The 22,997-nt window shown below is 38.8% G+C and overlaps 1 protein-coding gene across 1 annotated transcript in view; it reads left to right on the plus strand.

The window, feature by feature from the left end:
* Positions 1-532: 532 nt before the first annotated feature.
* BCHE (butyrylcholinesterase) overlaps positions 533-22,997 on the plus strand; it is a 32,463-nt gene continuing 9,998 nt past the window's right edge. Inside the window, exons 1-2 of the mRNA XM_010122015.2 lie at positions 533-622; positions 3,753-5,274. Of these exons, the coding sequence (XP_010120317.2) occupies positions 3,758-5,274 (1,517 nt within the window). The 5' untranslated portion in view covers positions 533-622; positions 3,753-3,757. The remainder of the gene's footprint in view (positions 623-3,752; positions 5,275-22,997) is intronic.

Raw genomic sequence — 22,997 nt, forward strand, 5'->3', positions numbered from 1 at the left:
TCTGCTGTCGCCTACAGATGGCCATGAGTCAAGTAATACGACTGATGCTTGCCAATTGTTGACATGTCTGTGCAGAGGACACTCCTTTTTTATCTGCCACAGTTGCTTAAAACCAAAAATAACTACTTATCTTACAGTGAAAAGAAAAGTTTGAGGTACTTTAAAATGGTGCTAATGTTGAGCTGTACCACAGCAAAAATGGACGGGTGAGATCAGTGCTCTAAGCAAGACAAAGGAAAGAGAGGCAGGATTTTATTACATTTATAATTCTGTTTGTCTTTCTAGATTATAAAATTGTTGCCCTGTGCTAAGGACAAATCACTGCATCGTCCCTTTCCTGTAAAAAGCTCATGCCTGATTTTCTCCAAAACGGGTTTCCCTCTGTAGCATTTCCACAACTCCACCGTTCGCCTCTGAGCGGATGTCAGATAGCAAAGAACGGCTGCCTGCAGATCAAGTTGCTGCTGCCAGCTCTCGCGAGCTTTGTGTCAGAACCAGTTGATTATAATGTCAGTACTGTCCAATTTACGGGCTTAAAGCAGCCGCTGCACGCTGCGTTCTCCCTGAGGTATTCAGAGATCCTGACTCTTAAAAACTTTGTAGTTCCCGTAATAGAAGGGGGGTAAGTGATTCTCTATTTACACGTCTCTGTCTGCTGGGATAATTTACAGTTCAGCTTGATTTGCACGGGGATTGGGATCTTTTAAAATGTTACGCTCTACCCATTTGTTGCTCTCTAGGGAAAACTCTGCTCTGCAAACGGAACGAGTAAGCAGGCGTGTGTATCAGAGCTTGGTATTATTCAAGGGATCCTGGGCTAAGTAAATTAAGCTGAGCTAGAAATCACTTATTAATTCAACCATCTTTTCTATTTAAATAGCAATTATATAGTCTTGTGTATAGATTTTTTTGGCTGGGTGAAGATTTGCAAGGACAGGAAACAGTCATTGAAATAAATTGTGTTCCCATGCTGAATAAGAATATAAAAGTGCAGTCTGCTTAACTTTTGCTGGAGGAAACTACTACAGAAGCAGCTTTTTAAAGTGTGCAAATACATTATATGATATATCTCTGCTTGGTAAAGGTTGATGAGCTAAAGCAATCTCCTGACCCTTTTGCTCTCATAGCAATAACCAAGTAATGTTTGTTTTGCTCAGTGTGCTTTACGTTGTGGAGTTTGTTTTAACGCGGCATTAAAAACCTTATTAAATGGAATATTTGCCATACATCCATGGTGTAATAATAATCCTCTGTCACTTGGTACTTTTGTTAATATTAGCAGAGTAACTTGAGACTGAACAAGTTCTCTCATTCAGTAGTACAAAACTACTGTGTTTTTCAAGCTTAATCTATTTCAAACTTTTTCTTTAAAATGTCACCTGTTCTTTTGCAGACCTAATTTAAAAGGTACAGAATTGAATTTTCTGTTTACTTTTCTTCTCCTAAAATTCTTATCTAAAACTTCTTAGGGTCAAAAGTTTTGCCACTGTGTTTTCAATGCTACAGTATTTTCCTCCCATCCCATTCCTTTTTAATTAACAGGGAAGTGCAGAGGGGAATTAATTTTAATTACTATTTAGATATTAAAAGCTTTAGGAACTTTAAAGTCTCTTGCTTTTCTTAGTGTATTTTTCTCTTCTTTCTAATTACAATGTTTTAAATCTCTTATTATTTCCAGCTTGTTGTTGTGGTTCTTTCCTAGGTGGTGTGTTAGAAGTGAGTATGTGAAAGAAGAGGGTGTCGGTGAAACAACAGACTTATGGAAGGGACTTCTCCCATCTCACAATGCTGCCCCTTGGGTACACACGTACCCAGTTAAATCCCTACCATTAACATTTCTCAAAGCCATCCCAGTTCCCTTGGCTGGCTGTGAGACAGGGCATGAGAGTTTAGCCCCAAGCTAACCTTTACATGCCTTATTCTCACTCAGCTCTTAAAAGATTTTAGTAGAGGAATGAATGGAAAAAAAACCCCCAAAACTGGCACATAGAGAGGTGAGCTAAATGCCACTAAATGATGTGAGCCTCCTGTGCGGGTACTGCTGGCTGCTGGTGCGAGCCTCTGCTTACCCAGACTCCTCAGGAGTTGCTGGACCAAGTGTGTCATCAAATTGCCTGCTCACATCTCTAAAGTTTAGCACACATGTGACCATTTGCCGTTTCTATAAGTCAAGCTGAAGGCTAGCTGGAGCGGTAGACCAGCTCTGATGTCTCTTGCCCGCATTTACCACCTTTTATTTTTAATAAAAAGACGAGAGCCTAAATGTTTATGTTTTTTGAAACTTATCCGTTTTCTATCTGTTTAGATGAATGCTAAAAATATTGCCTCTGAAGATGCTTCCCTGCTCCGCTGATGTTATCTCAAAGTTAGCAACCTCTTTGCACAAAATCTTCCTTTTTCTCCCCCTGCATCTTAGCTGATATCCAAGAATACACAACAAGCAGGAGGAGCTTAAATTAAGCCACAGCTGTACTTTCCACTGAAATTTGCCTCCTTTCTTTTAAGGACACAAGTGCTTCTCATTAACAAAGAATGGCCTGTTTAAAGTGGCAAGACAGCAGAGTACACTATGTACGACAGCACAACAAGCAAAAAAAAATAGAAAGAAGCTTTGTTGAGCATTTTCAAATATGTAAGGCATAGAAATGGGTTTATGCAAATAGTCTTCTTCTCACTTTTCACTTTCAAAGGGAAGATACTGGGGTTTTTATAGCATTTGAAAAAGCTTGGGGTAAATAGCACTATTAGCATTTGTAAATGTGGTACATAATCAGCATCTATACTCTTAGCTTTAAGATAATGTTGATTGTCACTTTGAAAACTTCTCAGGAAACAAAGACCAGGCCATACTTACATTATTAGGCACCACCTAGATATATTAAAAAATCTTTACCTTTTTTAACATTTTACTGTTCATTCTAAGTAGTAGAAGTAGGACTACTTGTCATGACTATGATGGTTGTAAACTTGGTTTTCTCTAAAATAACTGTAGAGAAAAAAGATCATGAAAGAAATGTTTTATTTATGTCTTGGAGTACCTCTGTATGCAGTCGCCCACAGCTGATGAACTGACCGTCTGTTCAGAGCTACTTCATGTACTTCACCTTCAGATCTTATGACGTATGAGTAGGGTAGTGAAATTACCCAGTGCTTTGAGTTTATAGCAACGTCATCTCGATGGTTTGCTTCAGCCCAGGCATCTACTGTGACACAAGCATATAGCTCAAAAATTATGTGATCCTGGAAATCCTTGGATTAAAACTCGGCTTCAAACTCCTCTTCAGTGTTCATGGGATGCGTGTTTACGTGTGGAAAAATCTGTGCCTAGTGATGTTTGCTATCATTCATTGATTTGAGAACACAAATTACCAAAGCAACCTTTAACAGAGTAATGGCTAGTCGAGCATGGCATTTTCTGTCACAGATCATAAAATGTCCACTTTGTCATGCTAGTGGAAATGCAAATGGTTAAGTCATCTGCTAAGTGAAGTAGTAAAAGTCTGCTTATATGACTCTTATCTTCTCTGGTCTGGCTTCTTCAGTTCTGTTTTTTTTTAGCAGCAAATACTAAATATTAAACACAGTTTTTGCAACACAACTAACTAACAAGAAGTTAAAGACTGCTGAGCTTTGTGTTTAATTTTATCATTCTCAGTGCCCTTGAGATGACCTACACCCTTTTTGAATAAACTGGCTTTGGTACCAATACATTGCAATAACAATTCTGAATTTCTTTTTTTCCTGTGTTTCAGGCATCATGATTTGGACAAAAAGCATGAGTATCTATACCAGATTTCTTATGTGGCTCCTTCTCCTGTATATGTTCATCAGGAAGGTAATGCCTGAGGATAACGTCATTACAACAAAGAAAGGCAGAGTCAGAGGGATGAACCTGCAGGTGCTGGGTGGGTCTGTGACAGCCTTCCTTGGAATACCTTATGGTCAGCCACCCATTGGTAGACTGAGATTTCAAAAACCAGAACCTCGTGAGAAGTGGTCTGATGTTTGGAATGCCACAAAGCATGCAAACTCTTGTTACCAGCTTATAGATACAACTTACCCGGGGTTTCCTGGAACAGAGATGTGGAATCCAAAAACTAACCTAAGTGAAGACTGCTTATACCTTAATGTATGGATTCCTTCTCCCAAACCCAAGAACGCAACTGTCATGGTGTGGATATATGGCGGTGGCTTTGAGACTGGGTCAACCTCCCTACCGGTCTATGACGGCAAGTTTCTGGCCAGGGTAGAAAGAGTCATTGTAGTTTCCATGAACTACAGGACTGGTGCATTAGGATTTTTGGCTTTGCCAGGAAATCAGGAAGCTCCTGGAAATGCAGGTTTATTTGATCAAAGACTGGCACTTCAGTGGGTCCAGGAGAACATAGCAGCATTTGGAGGCAATCCAAAAAGTGTGACTATATTTGGAGAGAGCGCTGGCTCAGCTTCTGTCAGCTACCATATTCTTTCTCCTAAAAGCCATTCTTTATTCACAAGAGCCATCATGCAAAGTGGATCTGCAAATGCTCCTTGGGCTGCAATAACAGCATCTGAAGCCAGAAACAGAACTGTGGCTTTAGCTAAACAACTCCAGTGTCCCACTAGCAATGAGACAGAGCTAATTCTCTGCCTCCAAGACAAGGACCCAAAGGATATACTAGAGAATGAAATTTTTGTGGCAACATATAACTCTCTTTTACATATATATTTTTGTCCAACTGTGGATGGCGATTTTCTCTTGGACATGCCAGAAACGTTGATTGAGAATGGCCTTTTCAAACAAACACAGATTTTAGTTGGTGTTAATAAAGATGAGGGATCACAATTTCTAGCATATGGAGTCCCTGGATTCAGCAAGGATAGTGACGGCTTGATCAATAAAACAGAATTTGAAGCAGCTTTAACTCTGTCCTTCCCAGAAGCAAGCCAACTTGCAATAGAATCGATAATTTTTCAGTACACAGATTGGGAAAATGAACAAAAACCAGAACATTACCGTGATGCCATGGATGATATTGTTGGTGACTACAATATAATATGTCCTGCAATGGAATTCACCAAAAAATTTGCACAACAAGGACACGAGGTGTTCTTTTATTTCTTTGAACATCGATCCTCAAAGCTCCCTTGGCCAGAGTGGATGGGAGTAATGCACGGTTATGAGATCGAGTTTGTGTTTGGATTGCCTCTAGAAAGAAGAGTGAATTACACTAAAGCTGAAGAAATCTTAAGCCGGATCATGTTGAGATACTGGGCAACTTTTGCAAAAACTGGGTAAGTTCACTGTGGAAGTTTGTTTGATTGGTCAGATGCTTGCTGTTTCACGGGTGGAAAAACACTACGTGTTTTGATGGTGATTTGAAGCCTGATGAAAATGATGATGAGGGATTAATTGTTCAGCTATGCAGAATTCCTGCTTTAGTTCTAATAAAAACACTGTCTTAGTAAAATAAACTCATATAGCTCATTGTACTGGATGAGCTTAAGAAAACAATGTGTACCCACCTATAAAAGCAAATACAAAACTTTTTTTTTTTTTTGCCATGGCAGCCGTTGTTACAAAAGGTAGTAATGGTTTCAAGTTTTAGAAACAAAATATTGCAAATTCTGGGAAAGACTTCCAACAGTAGAAGTAGGAGCAAAAAGCCCAATTTGCTTTAAGATGTAATTTGCTCAGAAGATGCAAGTGTATAATATGGAGATATATTATCTTCACATGATGAACTGATTGGGATTGCAGGATATTCTCTTCAGAAAGCCATGTGTACTGTAAGTATAATCCTGGGTTTCACTGAAGCCAATGACAAATCACTTATTATTTCCATTAAACTCATTTTTAAGTGAAATATGTCCTAGCCTGTATAAGAAGCAAATAAGCGTATTTCATTTGGATGCTTGAAATGGATTAAATACAACCCTTCATTCAGTCTATTTAGCTGGAGTCCAAGTGAAGCGAGACAGCCCTCGCTCTGCACGGTGGGGTTGTGGGGCTCTCTCAGTGAGATATTCAGTTTGAAATGAAAACATTTCAGCGCAGTAAGAAAAATAGCCACTACTACAATCGTGTACAATTAGTCTCAAGGCTGCAAGCCTGCTAGGATGGGGAGAGACCTTGTCTTCTCAGAAACTCAGTGTATGCTCTCTCCTGAGAAAATTCTGTATATAAAAATCTATACCTGTGAAAACATACAACACTTAATTCACAGTTTTAAAGTGTTTAATTAACTTAAATTTTAAAATCCTCCATTAATTTTAATTCCATGGTGGACTTTTCCTTTGAATTGTGAAGGATATGTAGATTTGTAAAGGCCAAAATCAACTTTGGAACAGGACGTAATTATTTTTCTTAATAGATTAGAAATCAGAGATCACTGTGCTCATTTAGTCCATATAACCTTGTACATAATACAAAACACTGGTAGGACTTAAATATTTCCAGTGATGAAAAATCCAGAACAAATGTTGACAGGTTGGTCTAAAGCTTAATTCCACTTAAAACAGTTACAGTTATAAAAGGAAGCTTTATGCCTGGTCTGAATTTGCCTATTCTACTTGTATGTTTTCCAGGCGCTATATTTTGTTTGACAATTTCAAAGCATTATATCATGATTTTTGTTCCGTGTAGAGATAATTCTAAGGTCTATTCAAATAGCCATTAATCCTTTTTTTTTTTTCTTAAATAAAAGAAGTTGTACTCTTGAGTCTTTCACTAGAAGGCATTTTTTCGAGTCCTTAAATAATAACCACGCATCTTCTCTAAAACTGTGATTCATCAACACCTAGTTGGAATCAAACACTGCCATCCCCAAATAGTCTTAATTACAGGTGTCATCCGTCCCCTCTAGTTCAACCTGATATTCCCCTGTTTACTCATCCAAGGAAGTACAATCCCGTGGTCCCCACTTCTTCAGTGGCTCGGCTTTGGCTCTGAAACGCTGCACTTGGGGGCTGGCACCAACTTGTGGCCCTGGCCCTGCCTAGTCCCATCGTGTCACGCTCCAAGCTGAACTAACAGGGTATTTTTATATACAGGCTTTTTTTTTGGACAGATTTGCTTATCAATAGATGTGATGGATTGTTTGCCTTGATATGTAGAAATATTAATTACACAAACAAGTTCTAACCCCTTTATATGTTGGACCCTGCAATATTTTTTTTTAAGCAAAAGTTAAGAGCATATTAAAACTCAGAAAATGACTATACAGATAGCTATACTCATCAATGCATAACTTTATTCTTGTAAAATTTAATCTAAAATTGAATCTATGAACTCCTCCTGCTTCCCTCTTTACTCGGAGCCTGATGACACCACTCCATATGAATTTGGTGTGAAAGACTGTAGCACACAGAAAAGCATTCAGCAGGGCTGTACGTTCTGGAATTGAGCTGCGCTGTTGATTTACCAATGCCAAAAATGCATCTGATAGATTCCCAGGATGAAGTCTCCACAATGAGGTCAGGTGAAGCCTGGGAATGATTCCTGTGTCATGAAGACATGCTATGACAACATTGCTTTGAAACGGGTGTCATTGGGTCCTCAGTGGAGAGCAAACTGAGTGAAGGCTCCTTGTTACACACTGCAGCTCTATAACCTTTCCTATAGAGTCTGCAATCAGGATCTTATGCCAGAGATAACGGATCTTTCCATTACACGGAACTGTTTCTTAGTAGGAAAGGAGAAATTCAGGTGTATAGTAGATTTTGCAGAATACTGTTTGTATTTTTGTGAACTATTGATTTCCACTAGATTACATACATATATTAAAAATATGTACTATATATAATTCATGCTATATAAGTATAGAAATATATATAAAATGTATTCTACATTATATTAAAATGTATTTACATATAAGCACATTTATATGTGCTTTATGTATTTACATATAAATATATGATTTCCAATAGAAACATATATAAAATCTATTTTATATTTATGTCTATATAAATATAGATACATACATAAAATCTTGATTACCTGCTGTGCAAAGTAGAGTACGTTATCCCTACCATTGTAGCTAGCTAAAATTAGACAACATAAGATACATTCAGGTTTAAGTTTATAAAGACAGTCCCATCATCCCGTCTGATTATTATTCGCACTATAATTAGATTAGCCCACAGATCGACTTTCAAGCGGTTTCCACAGCAAACAGCAAATAATCCCTCCCTCTGCTTCCACCACAAGAATCAAAATCATTACTATTAGGGTTGACAGGACAATCATGCAATTTGTGTACCAGCAAAGATCAGAGCAGTATTAACCTATTATGTGGCACCTTCCTCATCATCCACAACAGACCCCTTCGGCTCCATAACATATTATTCATAGTGTACAATTGTTAATAATTCCAAAGCTAACAGCCAATCCTTGTTTTCCTGGCACTTCTGAGCACAGAGTAAATATTTATAAAGAACTGGGGAAGCCCTATTTGAGATAATGTTTATAGTAAACTCTGTCATGATCAAAGAGCAAACATCTGAGGGGAAAATTACTTTGCCATTGATGTCTCCAGTAGATGAGGAGAAAATCAAGCAAAAGATGAAAATCAGAAATATTGTACAGCACAAGTTTTAGTGAGGGCGTTTGACCTAATATTCTAATGTGCAGAAGTACAAAAGCACAAGGGAGGGAAGAGCAGCCTGCAGAGGAGAGGAGATAAGGTAGAGTCAAGAAAAGCCGAAAGAAATCAGTTTTCTCCTGGTACTTTCTGGTTGGTGGGACTGAGAGGCGGCTCAGCTCACCGCATGCAAAGCTGTTTCTTGTACGGGGTCTTCAAGCCCATATTTTGACCCTAATGATCTCTGGTTTTCATTCCCATATGAGCACTAGGAATAAAAACGGTGATGTGAAAAGTCAAAGGTATGCCCCTAGGAGAATTTTCTGTTTCTTAGAAATACCTAATGTCACATAATAACAAAATAAAAGATGTTAGGGAGAAAAGGAGAAGTGACTCCTTCAACGGAGCTCAAGAGAGTATGTGAAATTCTTGATTTCTACATTTCTCAGTACACAAAAGGAGACTGTCAGCCAGCCCAAGGATTTCCAACTCAGCCACCACCCCCACCAGTAGCTGATGCAATTTTCCAAGTCTTTAGACACTCCTTATTTCACTTCCTTGCTAAAAATAAATATCAGTGATAACTGGCCATTGTTCCTGGAAAATTAACAGGGATAAAGATATTTTATTTTTGAATATGAATGAGGAATGGGTAATGTAGCTGATTCAGTAGGAGATGGGAAGAGACATTTTGCCTGTGAGGCCTGAAGTTAGATGCTGACTTTATACACCAGTCTCTCTCTTCAGTACCCAATGGAATAGTGTCATTTTTAGGAATCCACCATATATTTACATGGTCTGTAACATCAGTGAAGACCCTGCTGAAATAGTTGCCTTGGGCAATAAGCCACTGCTTTGCACTCATGAGATTCCCTGTGGATTTATTATCCAGAACAGGATTCGGTGGCTTGCAAACCCCTGGGAATGGTGGATACCATAATTACCTCTGTTACTGCACGTAAGGACAGGCTGCTCATCACTGTCTGCAATATTTACCTGTATAAATACTGTTACTTCATAGCACATAGTCTGAGAAGAATGAAAAAAAAAAAAAAAACAAAAAAAACCAAACCACCAAATTATCTCATGAGTCTGGCTGTTCAAGCAGTTAATGTGGGGTAGCTGGAAGAACAGATAGACTGGGAGGCCCTTAAGATGCCTACTAGTGATGTTCAGGATCATCTCTTTGGACTATTTCTAGCTACTGCTAACCCTGATGCTCGTAGATAGACAGCAGGACACAGGTGGGCACCCACCATGGAGCTGTGACTAGCAGACTGGCAGTGTGGGCAACTTACCCTCCAGTCATACACTTGTAGCCTCTCTTCCTCTCAGAAATATGCTTACGATTTATTTCAGGAGCAGATCTAAGCAATCAGTGATACAGATGATCTGTTAGACTCTTGGAAGGGCATGCTACACGTGGAGAAAAACCTTGTGCTATGACTGACAGTGTTTAGAAAAGCATAATAATCAGTCTTTTATTCTTTGAGAAATGCATCCAGTTCCTGCCCTTCCCAGCACAGCTGAAGCGCCTCTGCCCTCCAGTCCTGGACATACCCCGTGTCTCCCGTGTGCTGGTCTCTGAAGCCTGCTGGCAGCTGAACATCTGTATCTTCCAATGACCTTTTCACTTTAAAACTGAATTCCATGTACTAAGGGAGAAAGTGCAAAGCTAGGAACATCTTGGCTGAACAGTGTGAAGTCAGTCTTGGGGTGGATATGGATATCTGTTGAGGTGCAGGGAAAGGTAACTATTACTAAACGGCCAATAAATTCCTGGGACTGGAAGACAAAACTTTCCAGGTGTGGCAATTCCTTTTCCATCACTTGAACACCTCTGCTATTTCATTATCATTACAGTTTTTAATAACTGAAGTTTTGGTATCAAATAAGGTTGACAAAGTATCCCAGCCTTTCCTAGGGCTATTAGCATAATTTCATAATTATTTTTTTCCATGTATTTGAGGCTTGAAAGAACAACATTGTCATCACACCCTCAAAAGTGTCTGTTCTACCAGCAAGGGAAGAAAAAAGGTTATTACTGGTGCTGTCTGAATAAATTGAGTATAACAAAATATTTGAATTATAGGAAAGAACAGATTTGGAAATGAATCTCCTTGATTTATATTTTGATTTAAAATTATTCCATTTACCCTGATCTAGGGTCTCTTTAGCTGATTCTTATATTTAAGAATATCAGCAGTTGAATATCAATTAGTAGCCTTAATTTGATAAAATGCCAGGCACCATCAAAATTAGACAGGCAAAGAGAAGCGGCCAAATTGTACTTGGCAGAAAACCATAGCGTGATATCATACGGAAGGGGCTGGATCAGGCTCAGTATAATTATGTTTGTGTGTAGGTGAAGTTCATTTTAACAATATTAAGTAAGTTTTCAGTGGCATTCTTCTGAATTCTTGCCAGCACACTTGAAGTGATGTCCATGGTGAAAGAATTTAAATTTCTCTTTCCCAAACACTTTTAAAATTCATTTCTCTGCTGCACTTTCGTTATTCTTCAGAAAGCTTTTGAAAGCAAGCAAGTGACGCTAACAGGTACTATCAATCATAAACAGCAGAATGCTCTGCTAACTCTAGTAAGGGGAAGTTTTATTTATTGTGAAAAAATATATGGCATCCCAAATCAGTGGTTGCTAGGTTATGCCTTTTGCATTACTTTATCCATTAGATTTGGTAACTGTATTCTTTAGACATGAGTGACGTAAAGTGACAAGGAGACAGACAAATCAGATGAGATGAAAACTCAAATAAGAATGTAGTGGAACATACAAAGATAACATTTTTAAGGCTTTGTGAAAAATGTTTCAGATAAAAGGAAACTGGCAAAACTTGTCTCACTGCCAGTTTTACAACTGCCAAAACAAATCTTTGCAGCTTTTTCTATAAAGTGAAGCCTTTGAAATATTTCCTTCTATGTTTTAGGGGAATTTGTGAGTCTTTGATTGCCCCACTAAAGCTCTGAAGCACTTTGCTTGGTTATTATTACCTTTTCCCGATGTTCCACTGGTAGACATATAATAAATTTCACTGCTTTTGTTACCAACTGATCACAACATGTTTATAGAGAGTAGTTTCAGAACAGTGAGAACAAAACCAACAGCCTCATAGAGTCCAGGCAGCAGAGTGAACTGGGGACCTATATACTCTATGTATGGAAGGGAATGAATATACTGGGGAAAAAAAAAAAATAAAAAGAAAATAAAAATCTCCAATCATGTTTAATTTTCTAATACTTCAGAAACTAGAAAGTCTTATACACCACTTGACCGTTTCAGACATTTACTGTGGGTTGTATTTCTCCCTGAGATCAGCTCACATTCACAGGGACAGAAGCAGGTGCCTGGGTTCCATCTACTCAGCTAAGACCTGGTCCTGGTCCTCACAAGGTCTTCAAACACAACAGAGTTGTAGCTCAGTGGGACCGAGAGGTGGCTTTACCTAAGGCGGCTGCTTCTGGCATCTCATGTTTATCTAGGACAAGCCATTTGCCATCTTAACTGGTGATTTGACCGGATCAGGTCAAGAATCCAGAACAGGAGATTTCTCGGTGTAAGGCAAAAAACGCAGGACTATAAATGAGGCATGTGAGAAGTTTCTAGAAATACAAAAAGATACATGGAAAGGAAAGTCTTCCCTACCCATGTTTGGGAAAAGCAAACCTTTGATTTTGACCCAAAAGGGCATGTGCATTCTCACACTTGCTCTCTTTCACAGGAATCATTCCTGAGTGATGAAAAAAACTGTAGAAATCACAGTCATGAACAAACAAACAAACAAAAAAAAAAAAAAAAAAAAGGGTCAAACTTTAGGAAGCTTACTCCTATTTCTCCACCTTCACTGTTCAGTTTTTGGGTTCTTAAAAGTGACTCATCAGCTTTCCAGGGCCCATGCACATTGTTATATTCAGAAGCAGTAATGGAAACATCTTTTTAGCAATCTATTTGGAAATAGTGCATCATGGAAAAAAATCGGTAACTAGAGACTCACGTTTGGCAGGCATCTCTCTCGCCTGCAAGCTGACAAGCTGTCATTGAATTTCAAAATTGAAACCAGGAGTACTTGATTCAGTCATCTTTTGAAAATAGGTCTGGGATACAAATTGTTTAGATTGGTTTAGTTTTATTACAAATACTGCAAAATTACAAGAAGATGTCTCGTTACTTTCCATATGTGCAACAAATGCCATTCCATCCATACAGATTTTGTTCTCTACAACAGATGAATCAAACTAGTATTTTCAAACATGAGATGAGAACATCTATTAGGGAAACGTCCAAATATTGTAGGAGTAATTGAATGAGACATAACACTAAAACTATAATGCAGAGGTTTGCCTTGAATATAACATTTTCAATGCTTTACAGGAAAGGGTAAGCTCCAGCTCAACTGTAAAAAGCTGTAGGATCAAAACCATCAGTGGTAACGCACAGTCCTGGGACTGAGCAAGGTGAACACAAACATGCACGCACAGGCACAAGAAAAGAAATAGTAAAGCGGATCTCCTTGAGGTGGGCTTTTGTAGAGCCATGCTGCTTTTGGCTGACTCTATGAAAGAAGAGAGGGAAATGCCTTGGATGTGGCTCTACCTATTCTCGTGACAGAGAAAGGTGGAAGAGCCTGTACCAGACATGGTTCCCTGCTGTGCCCAGAACCTGGTAGAGAGCCTACGCAGACATGTTTTAGGGAGGAGAGGAATGAAGAGATACAACCATTCCAAGAGTTGACATAAAACCATGGCCCGACTGCTACCTCAAATTTGGGAGTGGGGGTAAGAGGTCTGGATGAAAATAATTTAGTGTTTGATGGAAAGTACATGAGTAAGGGGCACAGGGAAACAAGACAGGGAAATGTTAATGGATGCAAGAGGCTAGGTGAACAAGAAAAGACATAATGATGAGAGAAAGAACAAAAAGAGATGGAAAGAGAAGATATTAAAATGTCTGAGAGACTTGCTAATCATTTTGGAGGGTAAAAGAGTCTGTGAACAGAGAAATGAAGGAAATGCATGCTTGAACTTACTATTAATCATATGTCAGGCAAGTTCGCATGCAAGAGCAACACACTTCAGAGATAATCTAGGATTACAGATTACTTTCTCTATGTTATAACTTCTGCAGACATGTAAACATAGTTGCAAGAGTCACTGTGAAATTCTAATTAGTGTTCACAGACAGTTAATCCTCTTTTTAGGGGCACTCTTCTGTGCTGTTTTGCTGCAGTTTAGTCCTTGCTTCATCATCAAAAGACAGAAATTGAAGTTTAAAAGGCCTGCAAACCCCATTTTTCTAGGTGGTTCTGGAACACTAATCTGAAGTCCTACTGAGAGATTTCACATGAAGAATGGAAACCTTTTGGTACACATTTTAATTTACTCCCCAACACCAGAGATTGGCTTGTTTCAGGGAAGTGGCAAAGGGGAGAAAAGAAGAAATGAGGAGCAGCAGAGGTTGCCTAACACCATATTTTTCAAGGTAGCTCAATATGGTGTTTAATTTTTTTTTCAATCAGCTGCAAGAGAAGTCAGTTGTGGGTAAAGGTAGTTAGCAATTTAGTCACAGGATTTGTGAGATTCCATTCCCACAAATCTAGAAGCTGCACAAGTAGAAATCAGGCATTTCATGCTTACAGTTAGTGGTGTTACACAATCATATGCTAGCACAGATGTAAAATTAAAAGCTGCCAACATCATCTTTCTCAGACATCTCTGGGTGCCATCTGTGTTCTCTACCTTTCCTTGAGGGAACATAAGACGACTTCCTAATTTCATACAATACAAACTCTAAAGAGTGTTGCCTCAAAATTACACCAGAGAGATCTTTTTTCTGCTGGAGCCGCTGTTCAAACACTGTGATTTTTATTGTGACTGATGAAGTTTTAACATCTTCCTCTCACGAATTGCCACAAAAGCCTCCTCAGTTTTGAAAGGTAAGGACTTTGAATGGGCCCAAGTATCCTCCCCTCTTTACATACTGTTTGTTCTTGAGAACATGCCTTTCATGACTCTCAGCCCAAATGTTTGTGTTTGGAGATCTCCCTCTTGGTGCCAGAATGTACTTCAAATCAGATTCACAGGATGTTACAATGCTGGGACATAATTTGAATGTGTTTATTGTAGAAAGATATGTGATCTCCACTTGTAGATGACAAACTTACAGTGAATTTATAACAGAGATAATAAATAATTCAATTATATATTTTAAAAATGCCTTATTTGGGGATTTATGAACACTATAGCTTCTTATTTACACTTCCCATCATGAAATATCAGTGGTTCTATTTCAGATGATGCAATAACACATATACACACTAGTGAAAGCTACCCAATAGTTTCATTTATAAGACTGCTCAATTTGGCCTAGATTACATGGTAGTTGAAGTTTGTGACTCATGCTCTTCCTACCACTCACAGAAATAAAACAGTGGCAGTACTTGAAAATATCAGGAAGAATGTTACTATGATGAAGTCCATCAGGATACAGCTAATCTAAATTATTTTGTTTGGTGCAGGGCTATGCGGAGCATCCGTCTTGAAAACAAATTGTGATTAGGGCAATTAGAATTGAAAATAAATCTAAAATATTATATCCTAGTACAGTATCTACCACACAGTCTGTATTGAAAATTTAGTCTCTAGAGATAAGGAAAGCATTGAATCAATTTCTCTAACAATTTCTGAGTGTCTGTGATGAAGTCTATTAATGGGAGAGAAAGCAAGAGATGAAAACAGCAATCACACATAAGAGTACAGTATTTACTCTTTCTTACAGCCAGCTGGGCTGACAAATTTTACCAAAGCCACTGCGAATTTAACACACAGTATTAATAGTTCCATGGCAAAAAAAAACCCAACATTTTTTTCTCCCTTTACACACTCTCTTCAGTTTTGTCCCAGGGAGCAATTCTAGTTAAGATACTACGTAAGTTTTTCCAGGTCATGAGAAAGAGAATTGAGGTTGTAGAGGAGATAGAACAGTTTCAGAAGATGACTAAAAGGGCAAGTGCCATGTGCCTTCCTGGCTACTTATTCTTTTACTTACCTTCTATGGAAGTTACTTCCTCCTTCAAGGTCTGAATAGGGTTCAGCACCTTCCTCTATTTCCAAATAGCCCTCTTCAACCTCTACAAGACTAAAAACTATAGTTTCATTTGATTTCTTGCTGCAGCCAAGAGTGTAAAATAATAACATCTTTGAGAAGTGGTCCTTGAAAGCTAAAATGGATATCATATGGAAGGGCATAAGGATCTTACAAAATACTTCATAGGAACATTAAAGAAAAAAAAAAAAGAGGCAAAAAAATGCCTTTAGAACAAAGGAGGACTAAGTCATGATGTTGCCTGTCTCATATTCATTCAAAAGTGACACAAATATGAACAGTGAATATTCATACCAGAACCTGGAGTCCTGGAGAAGGTGTGAAATTATCGTTGTGAACTCTGTCCAGGAGGAGAGAAGCTTCTTTTGTAAACAGCTACAGGTATTTCTCCAGTTGGGACCTGATTCAAAGTTTTTTAAGCCAATCAGTCTATTCCATTTGTCTGAATTTGGATCAGCCCCTCCCTAATAAGTTGATTCACCTCAAAAAGTGGCAGACTGATTTAATTCAATGTGGATCTTCGTTATCAATTAGAGGTAAATTTAGAGAAATGTGTGGTCATATTTAACTTTTCCAGTTGCTCAGGCAATGACATTTTAACTGAGTTTCAAGTTTCTAGTGCTAGTGACTCTTACACAGAGCAGTGGGATTGCTGTTCCAGACCTTGTATGATAATCGCATCTCATCCCATGCTATACAGATAGTGGAGTTCTGTGCAAGGCTCCCTGAAATAGCACCAAGCCTTGCTGAACATTTTCACGGTGGAGTAGACCTACGTGCAGGAGTGCCAGTGTGGTCCCAGGAGGTTAGAAATACACAGCCAGGGTCTGAAGGGCTCATTAGCTCTGGCTCGGTTGACCTGGCTCGTTATTAGTCCTGATACCAGAGCAGACTCCAACCCAGGAGCCAGGGATTTGCAGCACTGAGCTCCTAATGCATTGCAAGCACGCCCAAATAGCTAAGGCAGAACATCCTGGATCTAAATTTCTCAAATACTATATTATTTATGGCCAATACCTTAAGACCTACCTTGTCAATCCTTTATATATAGCAGGAATTCACAAACACGTACCAAGAGATGAACAAACAAGAATTGTTTCAGCTTGATAAGTGCTGTTTTGAGCAGAACATAGTAAGACCAAAAAAGAAGCAACAGCTTGTTGCTTCATTTCCTGAAACTGATATCTGTTGTAATAGTGCATACCAGGATAATTTATAGTTTAAGACATTTAAACACACAACTGCTGTCACCAAGATGGAATCTGGAAGGAATATCCAGAACTTTATTTAGCCTGAGAAGGTGTAAGAAAGCCTAGCTGCAAAGGTCCTTCTCCAATTTCTGTCAGTTAAAAAGCATGCCAGCTGGATCCTACAGGTTTCTTCAAGGATCAGTAGAAGAAATAATATTTACCTACGATATAACTTGCAAAGCAGTTTCCTTTTGCTGAAGTTCAGGGACACTTTATAGTCACTAGATTATGAACTCATGCGTATGATCCACGGGTGAGAACTGAGCACGACAGAATATAATGAACTTCCCATAAACAGCTGCTTAAGAAAAGTAATTTGAAGGATTGAAATCTGCAACCTCTCTCAAACTCAGACTCTTCAATCATATGAGTCCTTTCATTCATTACAGTGGGAATCTGAGTAAGGCGCAAACGTTGCAGAATCAGGACCAATTATTTTTGCATCATAGTAAATGAGGAAGGTTTAATTACTATAGATTTTCAGAAACTGGTTACTATTTTCCTGCAAGAATTAAATTCTAATAAATAAAAAAATTTTAAACATTAATTATACTTTTTTCTGTCTAAATTCACCAATTCTTCATAGTGCCACCGGAGCACAAGCCTGATACCTTCAGAACGCTGACGTCACAAAGGTTGCAAGGCAGCTTAGTGTATGAAACAGATAATTGCGGATGCTTCCCAATCACTTGATATTGCACAGACTGACAATATCCCTGTCCGAGTTGTCACCTTTTGGTATGGTGGTTTTTAGAGCTCAGTTATTATAAATGGCACCACTCACCCTTTTCAGCTGATAGAGTAGATAGCTGCTGTCTTTCCCATTAGTCTAAGAGAATAAAGACCTTAAGAGAATATTTTAAAATAAAAATATTAAGTGCTGCAGCGCATTTATACAGAGGGTCCATCAGTTTAATAGACAGGGTGGTTAGTGATTAGCTGATACTAAGGTATACTCTGAAGAGCTGTCTCAAATGAAAACTAGCAAGGTAACTTATTATGCGGTATCACATAAGAAGAGCACCAACTGTAGCAGCAGTGACATCAAAAATAATATAAGTATTTGTGAAGTGATAGCACATCAGCTTTCCAATTCACTTACTTAGGTGTGGCACTTCCCCTTGGTCTTTTTATTCTAAATGACCAATTCATAAATTTTGGATAACGGACAGAAAAGTGCCCCTGTCATCTTGTCTTTGCTTTAGCAGTTTCTAATAATAAAAAGCCTCAAAGTATACAATTTAATGTAAAATATTTTGGCATAATAAAAAGATTTTATGCAGGGTGGCCTTCAAATCATTTAAGTAGATGGTAGACAATTAGCTGACTTGGGAAAATGTTCTAGGTAACTGTCTGAACTTAAAAAAAAAATATCTGAGAGTTAATTCATTACACTTGAATCATACATAGGTGGATCCAACTGATAGTGATATTGCATCAATCCACGTATTCATGCAGTGAGAGCCTTTCAGATTTATACATGCCTCAATCTCTGAATGGAAAGCGTATACAGCAATTAGAACTTCTGGGGATGTTTGTACAGTTAGCAGCATTTTTTTTTTTTTACAGGTGTTATAGATATTTCTTTATCCTTTTCCTTGCTAACCTTTCTAAGGAAGGTTCCCAGAACAGGTTGGCTCCCTTTGTTCCAATAGCTAGGACTGCTCCTTGGGTTAAGAACTTTGAGGCTTCAACCTCATGACTCTCCCCCGGTGTCTACTTAACAGCGAGTCACCTGAAACTAATAGCCTGGTATGAAGAAATCAGCATTAAGCCAAGTTGTTTGAGGGTTTGAGAAGATTCAGCCAATACTTAACAGTAAAATCTGCTCTTCTTTTTAATAGGACCGAGCTGGAAACTATTCTTTTAAGCTCCCAGTGGTACCCTCTGAGCAAAGCCTTACACAAATATGCACTGTCACTACACCACAGCCTAAAATTGCTGTTAACCTGCCAGTTGTTGTGTTGCAACAAGAAAATTAACACAGCTATAACTATCATGCATTGTGGCTCTTAGAAACCATGTGAGACATCTGGAAACTTTTGCCTGACTAATGCCGCAAACACTTCCTGAGTGGCCATGCAGAGGGCTGAAGCAGCACAGATCTGTCTAGTGCTCCTCATCAGCTCTTCTGCTAATTAGGAGTGCCCTTCTGTCCAAGTGGAAAGGAGGGAAAACAACAGAGTGTCGTCTTCCAGGCCGGAGGAGGAAAAACCCAAAAAACAACACAACACATTTCATCAATTTGGATTAGATAAACAAAGATATTTTGACTGACTATGTTGTTTAGCATCAGCATGATTAATGAAGTTTTTCTACATGACACAACCACTAGTACAGCAATTGTAAAACTGAGATAAATTTTTAGGATACAAATCTCGTGGCCTTTCCTCAAAGCATAAGATATCCCCACTGTGACTCCTCTGAAGTCAACGGGATCACTTCTTGATTGAGGTGTCAGCAGCAGGGACTCAGGCTTTGGCCACTCTACAGGAAGAAGTACAAAAGGCTTCCTTCAGAAGATGATGACAAAGCCTGTCCCTCAGAGGAGCAAAGAGTTGGAGGACAGAGCTTTGATGGGGACCCATGGCATGACAGTGTCATCCAGGAGCCCTTACCATCCTATCACTTTTTTTTTTTTTTCAATCTGCCTGCAGGTTCATTAAAGCAAGCAGGGATGTTTACTTGTGGCTCAATGACAGCTTGACCTGTGGGACCAGTTGTCAGTTTGGCTTCTTTGCTTCTGTTGTAAACCACATGACTCTGCTTCCATCCCCTTACTCTCCGAGATAAGCTGTTGATACTGTATTCCAGCTGATGTCTTCTCATCCTTCTGTTCATTTTTCCTGAACCTTGGATTTCTCTACTCTGTGCTATCTTACTTGCTTTCACTTGACAGAAAATGTATATAGTATGTTTCTTATTTGAGGCTGAGCTATTTCCATAATTCTTAAATATTTTGTAACACAACGGTAGAAATGGGTGAGAGACGGGGTTGCTGCTGTTGCACTCCCTCCAAGGCCGTTCTCCCTCCCTGTTATCTTGTGCCCATGGTAACACACTGTAAAAGGCCATCCCATGAAAAACAGTTGACTAGCAGTACCGCTTGAGAGCTACAAGGAATCATGAAGGCTAATAAAAATGGTTCGCATTCACTGTTTCCTCCCTTTAAACCAGCTGTTTAAAAGAAAAGGGGGCCAAATGGAAAATGGGCATCAGCAGTTGCAACCCCAGGCGAAGTCAATAAAGTCGCACCTAGGAGGAATGGGTCTCCATTTGACTTCAATTCTCACTGCATGGGGGAAGCAGAAGGTGCAGCGGTATTATCATAACTTTTCATTAATCTCAGTGGGCAACCCGTTCAGCTAATGAGACACGTGCCAGCAGAATGCCAGGCTGGTGATAACCTGCAGAAGGCACAGAGAGAGAAATCGCCTTATGAAGTGTCTGGGACCGGCGGGGTTGCTGGTGCCCTGAGGAGAGCAGGGGGAGGCAGGCTGCGCACGGAGAGGCCACCTTCCCGCTGCTCCACACAGCAAGGAGGAATGGGAGATCCTCTACGGGGTGAGCTGTAGGCAAATGAGCTTGCTGAGCTCTTCTCTGAGAGGGTCGGATGCAAGCCAGCTGCAACTGGAGAGACAATTAAGAGCAATGACACACTGCTCAGGTGAAATTAGTCCATGCTTCCTCTCAGGGAGCAATATCTCTGTGAACAGCTTCAGCCAGGCAGAACAAATATTTGTCTGTCTGGGGTCTTCCAGCAAGGCTGTCTGGAGGATGGAGCTACTGGGGACTGGAGGTAAAACCATGTTTCAGCCTCTGAATCCCTTAGTGAGTTTGGGTTGGTATAATTAATTGGTGTTAGACAGCTAAAACTATGTGGGTTTTGTTTTTCCTTTCCTCTAGAGAAACACACAGCATGTTAACCTGATCCATACACAAATAGAGCAGCTGAACAGGAATGCAGTGAGAGCTTGGGACACTCTAAGCTGGTACGTGGCACAGTTAGTGTTTACTACGCTCATTAGGAAAGTAAATGGTGCCTAAAGCTGTTTTCAAGAGACTCAGAAAACTTTTCTTCGTGGACTATATCAAAATATAATTTAACACAACAGAAGAATGTCTCTGTTAAATGGTGATACCACAGCAGAGGGAAAACTATTCAGAGCTCACTCACAAAAATAAAATTAGTATTTTACAGGTACTTTATATCATGAATGCTTACCAAAAAAAAAATTAGATGATGAAATAGATTTGTGTTTATGTGTTTGATAAACTATCTGCAAAAGTAGTCCTATGTAACAATTAATAAATACACAGTGAGCTAACACTGTATTTCAGTCTATATTGATCATATTAATGAGATAGTAATGTATGTATATTATGATTAACAGAACTGTGTTCAGACTGTTGCATTTTCTATCTGAACCAAATTAACTTTATCTTTCTAAAGTTGTTGAAGATGAACATACAGAAATTATCAGTGAATAAGCTTCTCTAACCCCCTCTTCAGACTCGTGTCAAATCTAGCATATTTACTATAAAAGTCTTGAGAATTAAATGTTATTGACAGTTACAGACATACAGTACCCAAAGGGGAAAGAACCTGATCTTACAGTGAGTCATACCAAACAACTTCCACTGAGCACAAGGTTAAAAAAGCCTTGTGAACTTCCCTGGGAGCACACGTATGTATAAAGGTAGAACACGAGAGCAACTCTACTGGAAATTGAGCTCAAGAAGATATTCTGGTTTTCAAGTTAAAGAGAAAGTAAGCTTGTCTGTCTTAAATACATATCTTAATGATATAATTTACTATAAATGAGCTGCTGTACCACTATCAGAGAGTAGAGAGTCCAGCCTGTACCCTCAGGGCATATGCAAAGAAAAAAAAAAATAGCTGAAATAATAAACAAACAGATTCTGTTTACACCAAAGTTTAAACACAGGTGGTTTGGTTTTGCTCTTTTTTTTTTTGTTGTTGTTATTCATTTGTTTGGTTGGGTTTTTTTGTGTCTACATTTCTTTTCTGGGAGCAATTAAAATAATTCTGTTTCTTTATTGCCATAAGACTTGCTCCTGCAAACATTAAAACCTGCACAGAAAGAAAGCTAGTTTGTTTCTAAAATACTTAGAGAAGCAGCTGACATTTTCTCCAAACAGAATGAAGGTCTTCCCTGACTAGAGCTTATAGATATGGACCGAGGTCTAAGAAAAGTGATCAGTCTGTGACAAGATAGGGGCAGAAGACAGAGGTTCATCCTGAAGATGCATGGCCTAAGCCCTTTGGGGCCACATCTTCAGGCCCCATTGACAGCACTGAGGTGGGCAAAACTGGAATGTACTGAAGAAGAGGTGATTGACTAGTACCAGAAGATGAAAGAACAGAGGTTTGAGGAATTGATAAAGATGATAAGGATGGAGGTTTCCATGGAAATTTTTAGGTTTGTTACAGTAGAAGCAAGTTCTGATAATGTATCGGCAAAGATTGTCCATCCAAACATAGAGGACAAAGACAGTGTAGTGCAGTGAATTGGATTCTTTTCTGTTCAGTAAGGATATGCTCACTTTTTTTTTTTTAATTTTCTGTACGAATATTATTAAACTTTGAGTTTGGTGCAAAGAACAGGGAATTTTACAGCTTGTTCTGGGCACTGCAATTCTCATCATGAAGATATTAGCAAGAAGGAATGAACAGTAATTGTGATAGAACAGCGAGGCTATAATCATAACTTGTTCTTTACCAGTTAAAAATTATACTCCTGTGACCTTTCTGTTTTGCTGTAACTGGGAGCTACTTTTCAACTTTGGAAGTGTTCAATGAAGGAGCTAAGAAGCAAATTACTGGACATTTTTTGAACAGTAAGCTTCCTAGAAATGCAGAGAGAAAGTCATAATCAGCAGGTTCACATATTTCAAAATGCTGTGTTCATCTGACAGTTCTTTCAATCATTTTTAGTAAAATACATCTGTAGCCATTGTGTAATCCCCCCCACACCTGTAAATTATAATGTGGAATGTCATGATTTATTGCATAGCATAAAAGCTTTTAAATTAATACTGACAGCA

Source organism: Chlamydotis macqueenii, chromosome 9 (assembly GCF_036417535.1).
Source record: "Chlamydotis macqueenii isolate bChlMac1 chromosome 9, bChlMac1.mat, whole genome shotgun sequence".
In the NCBI taxonomy this organism is placed as follows: Eukaryota; Metazoa; Chordata; class Aves; order Otidiformes; family Otididae; genus Chlamydotis; species Chlamydotis macqueenii.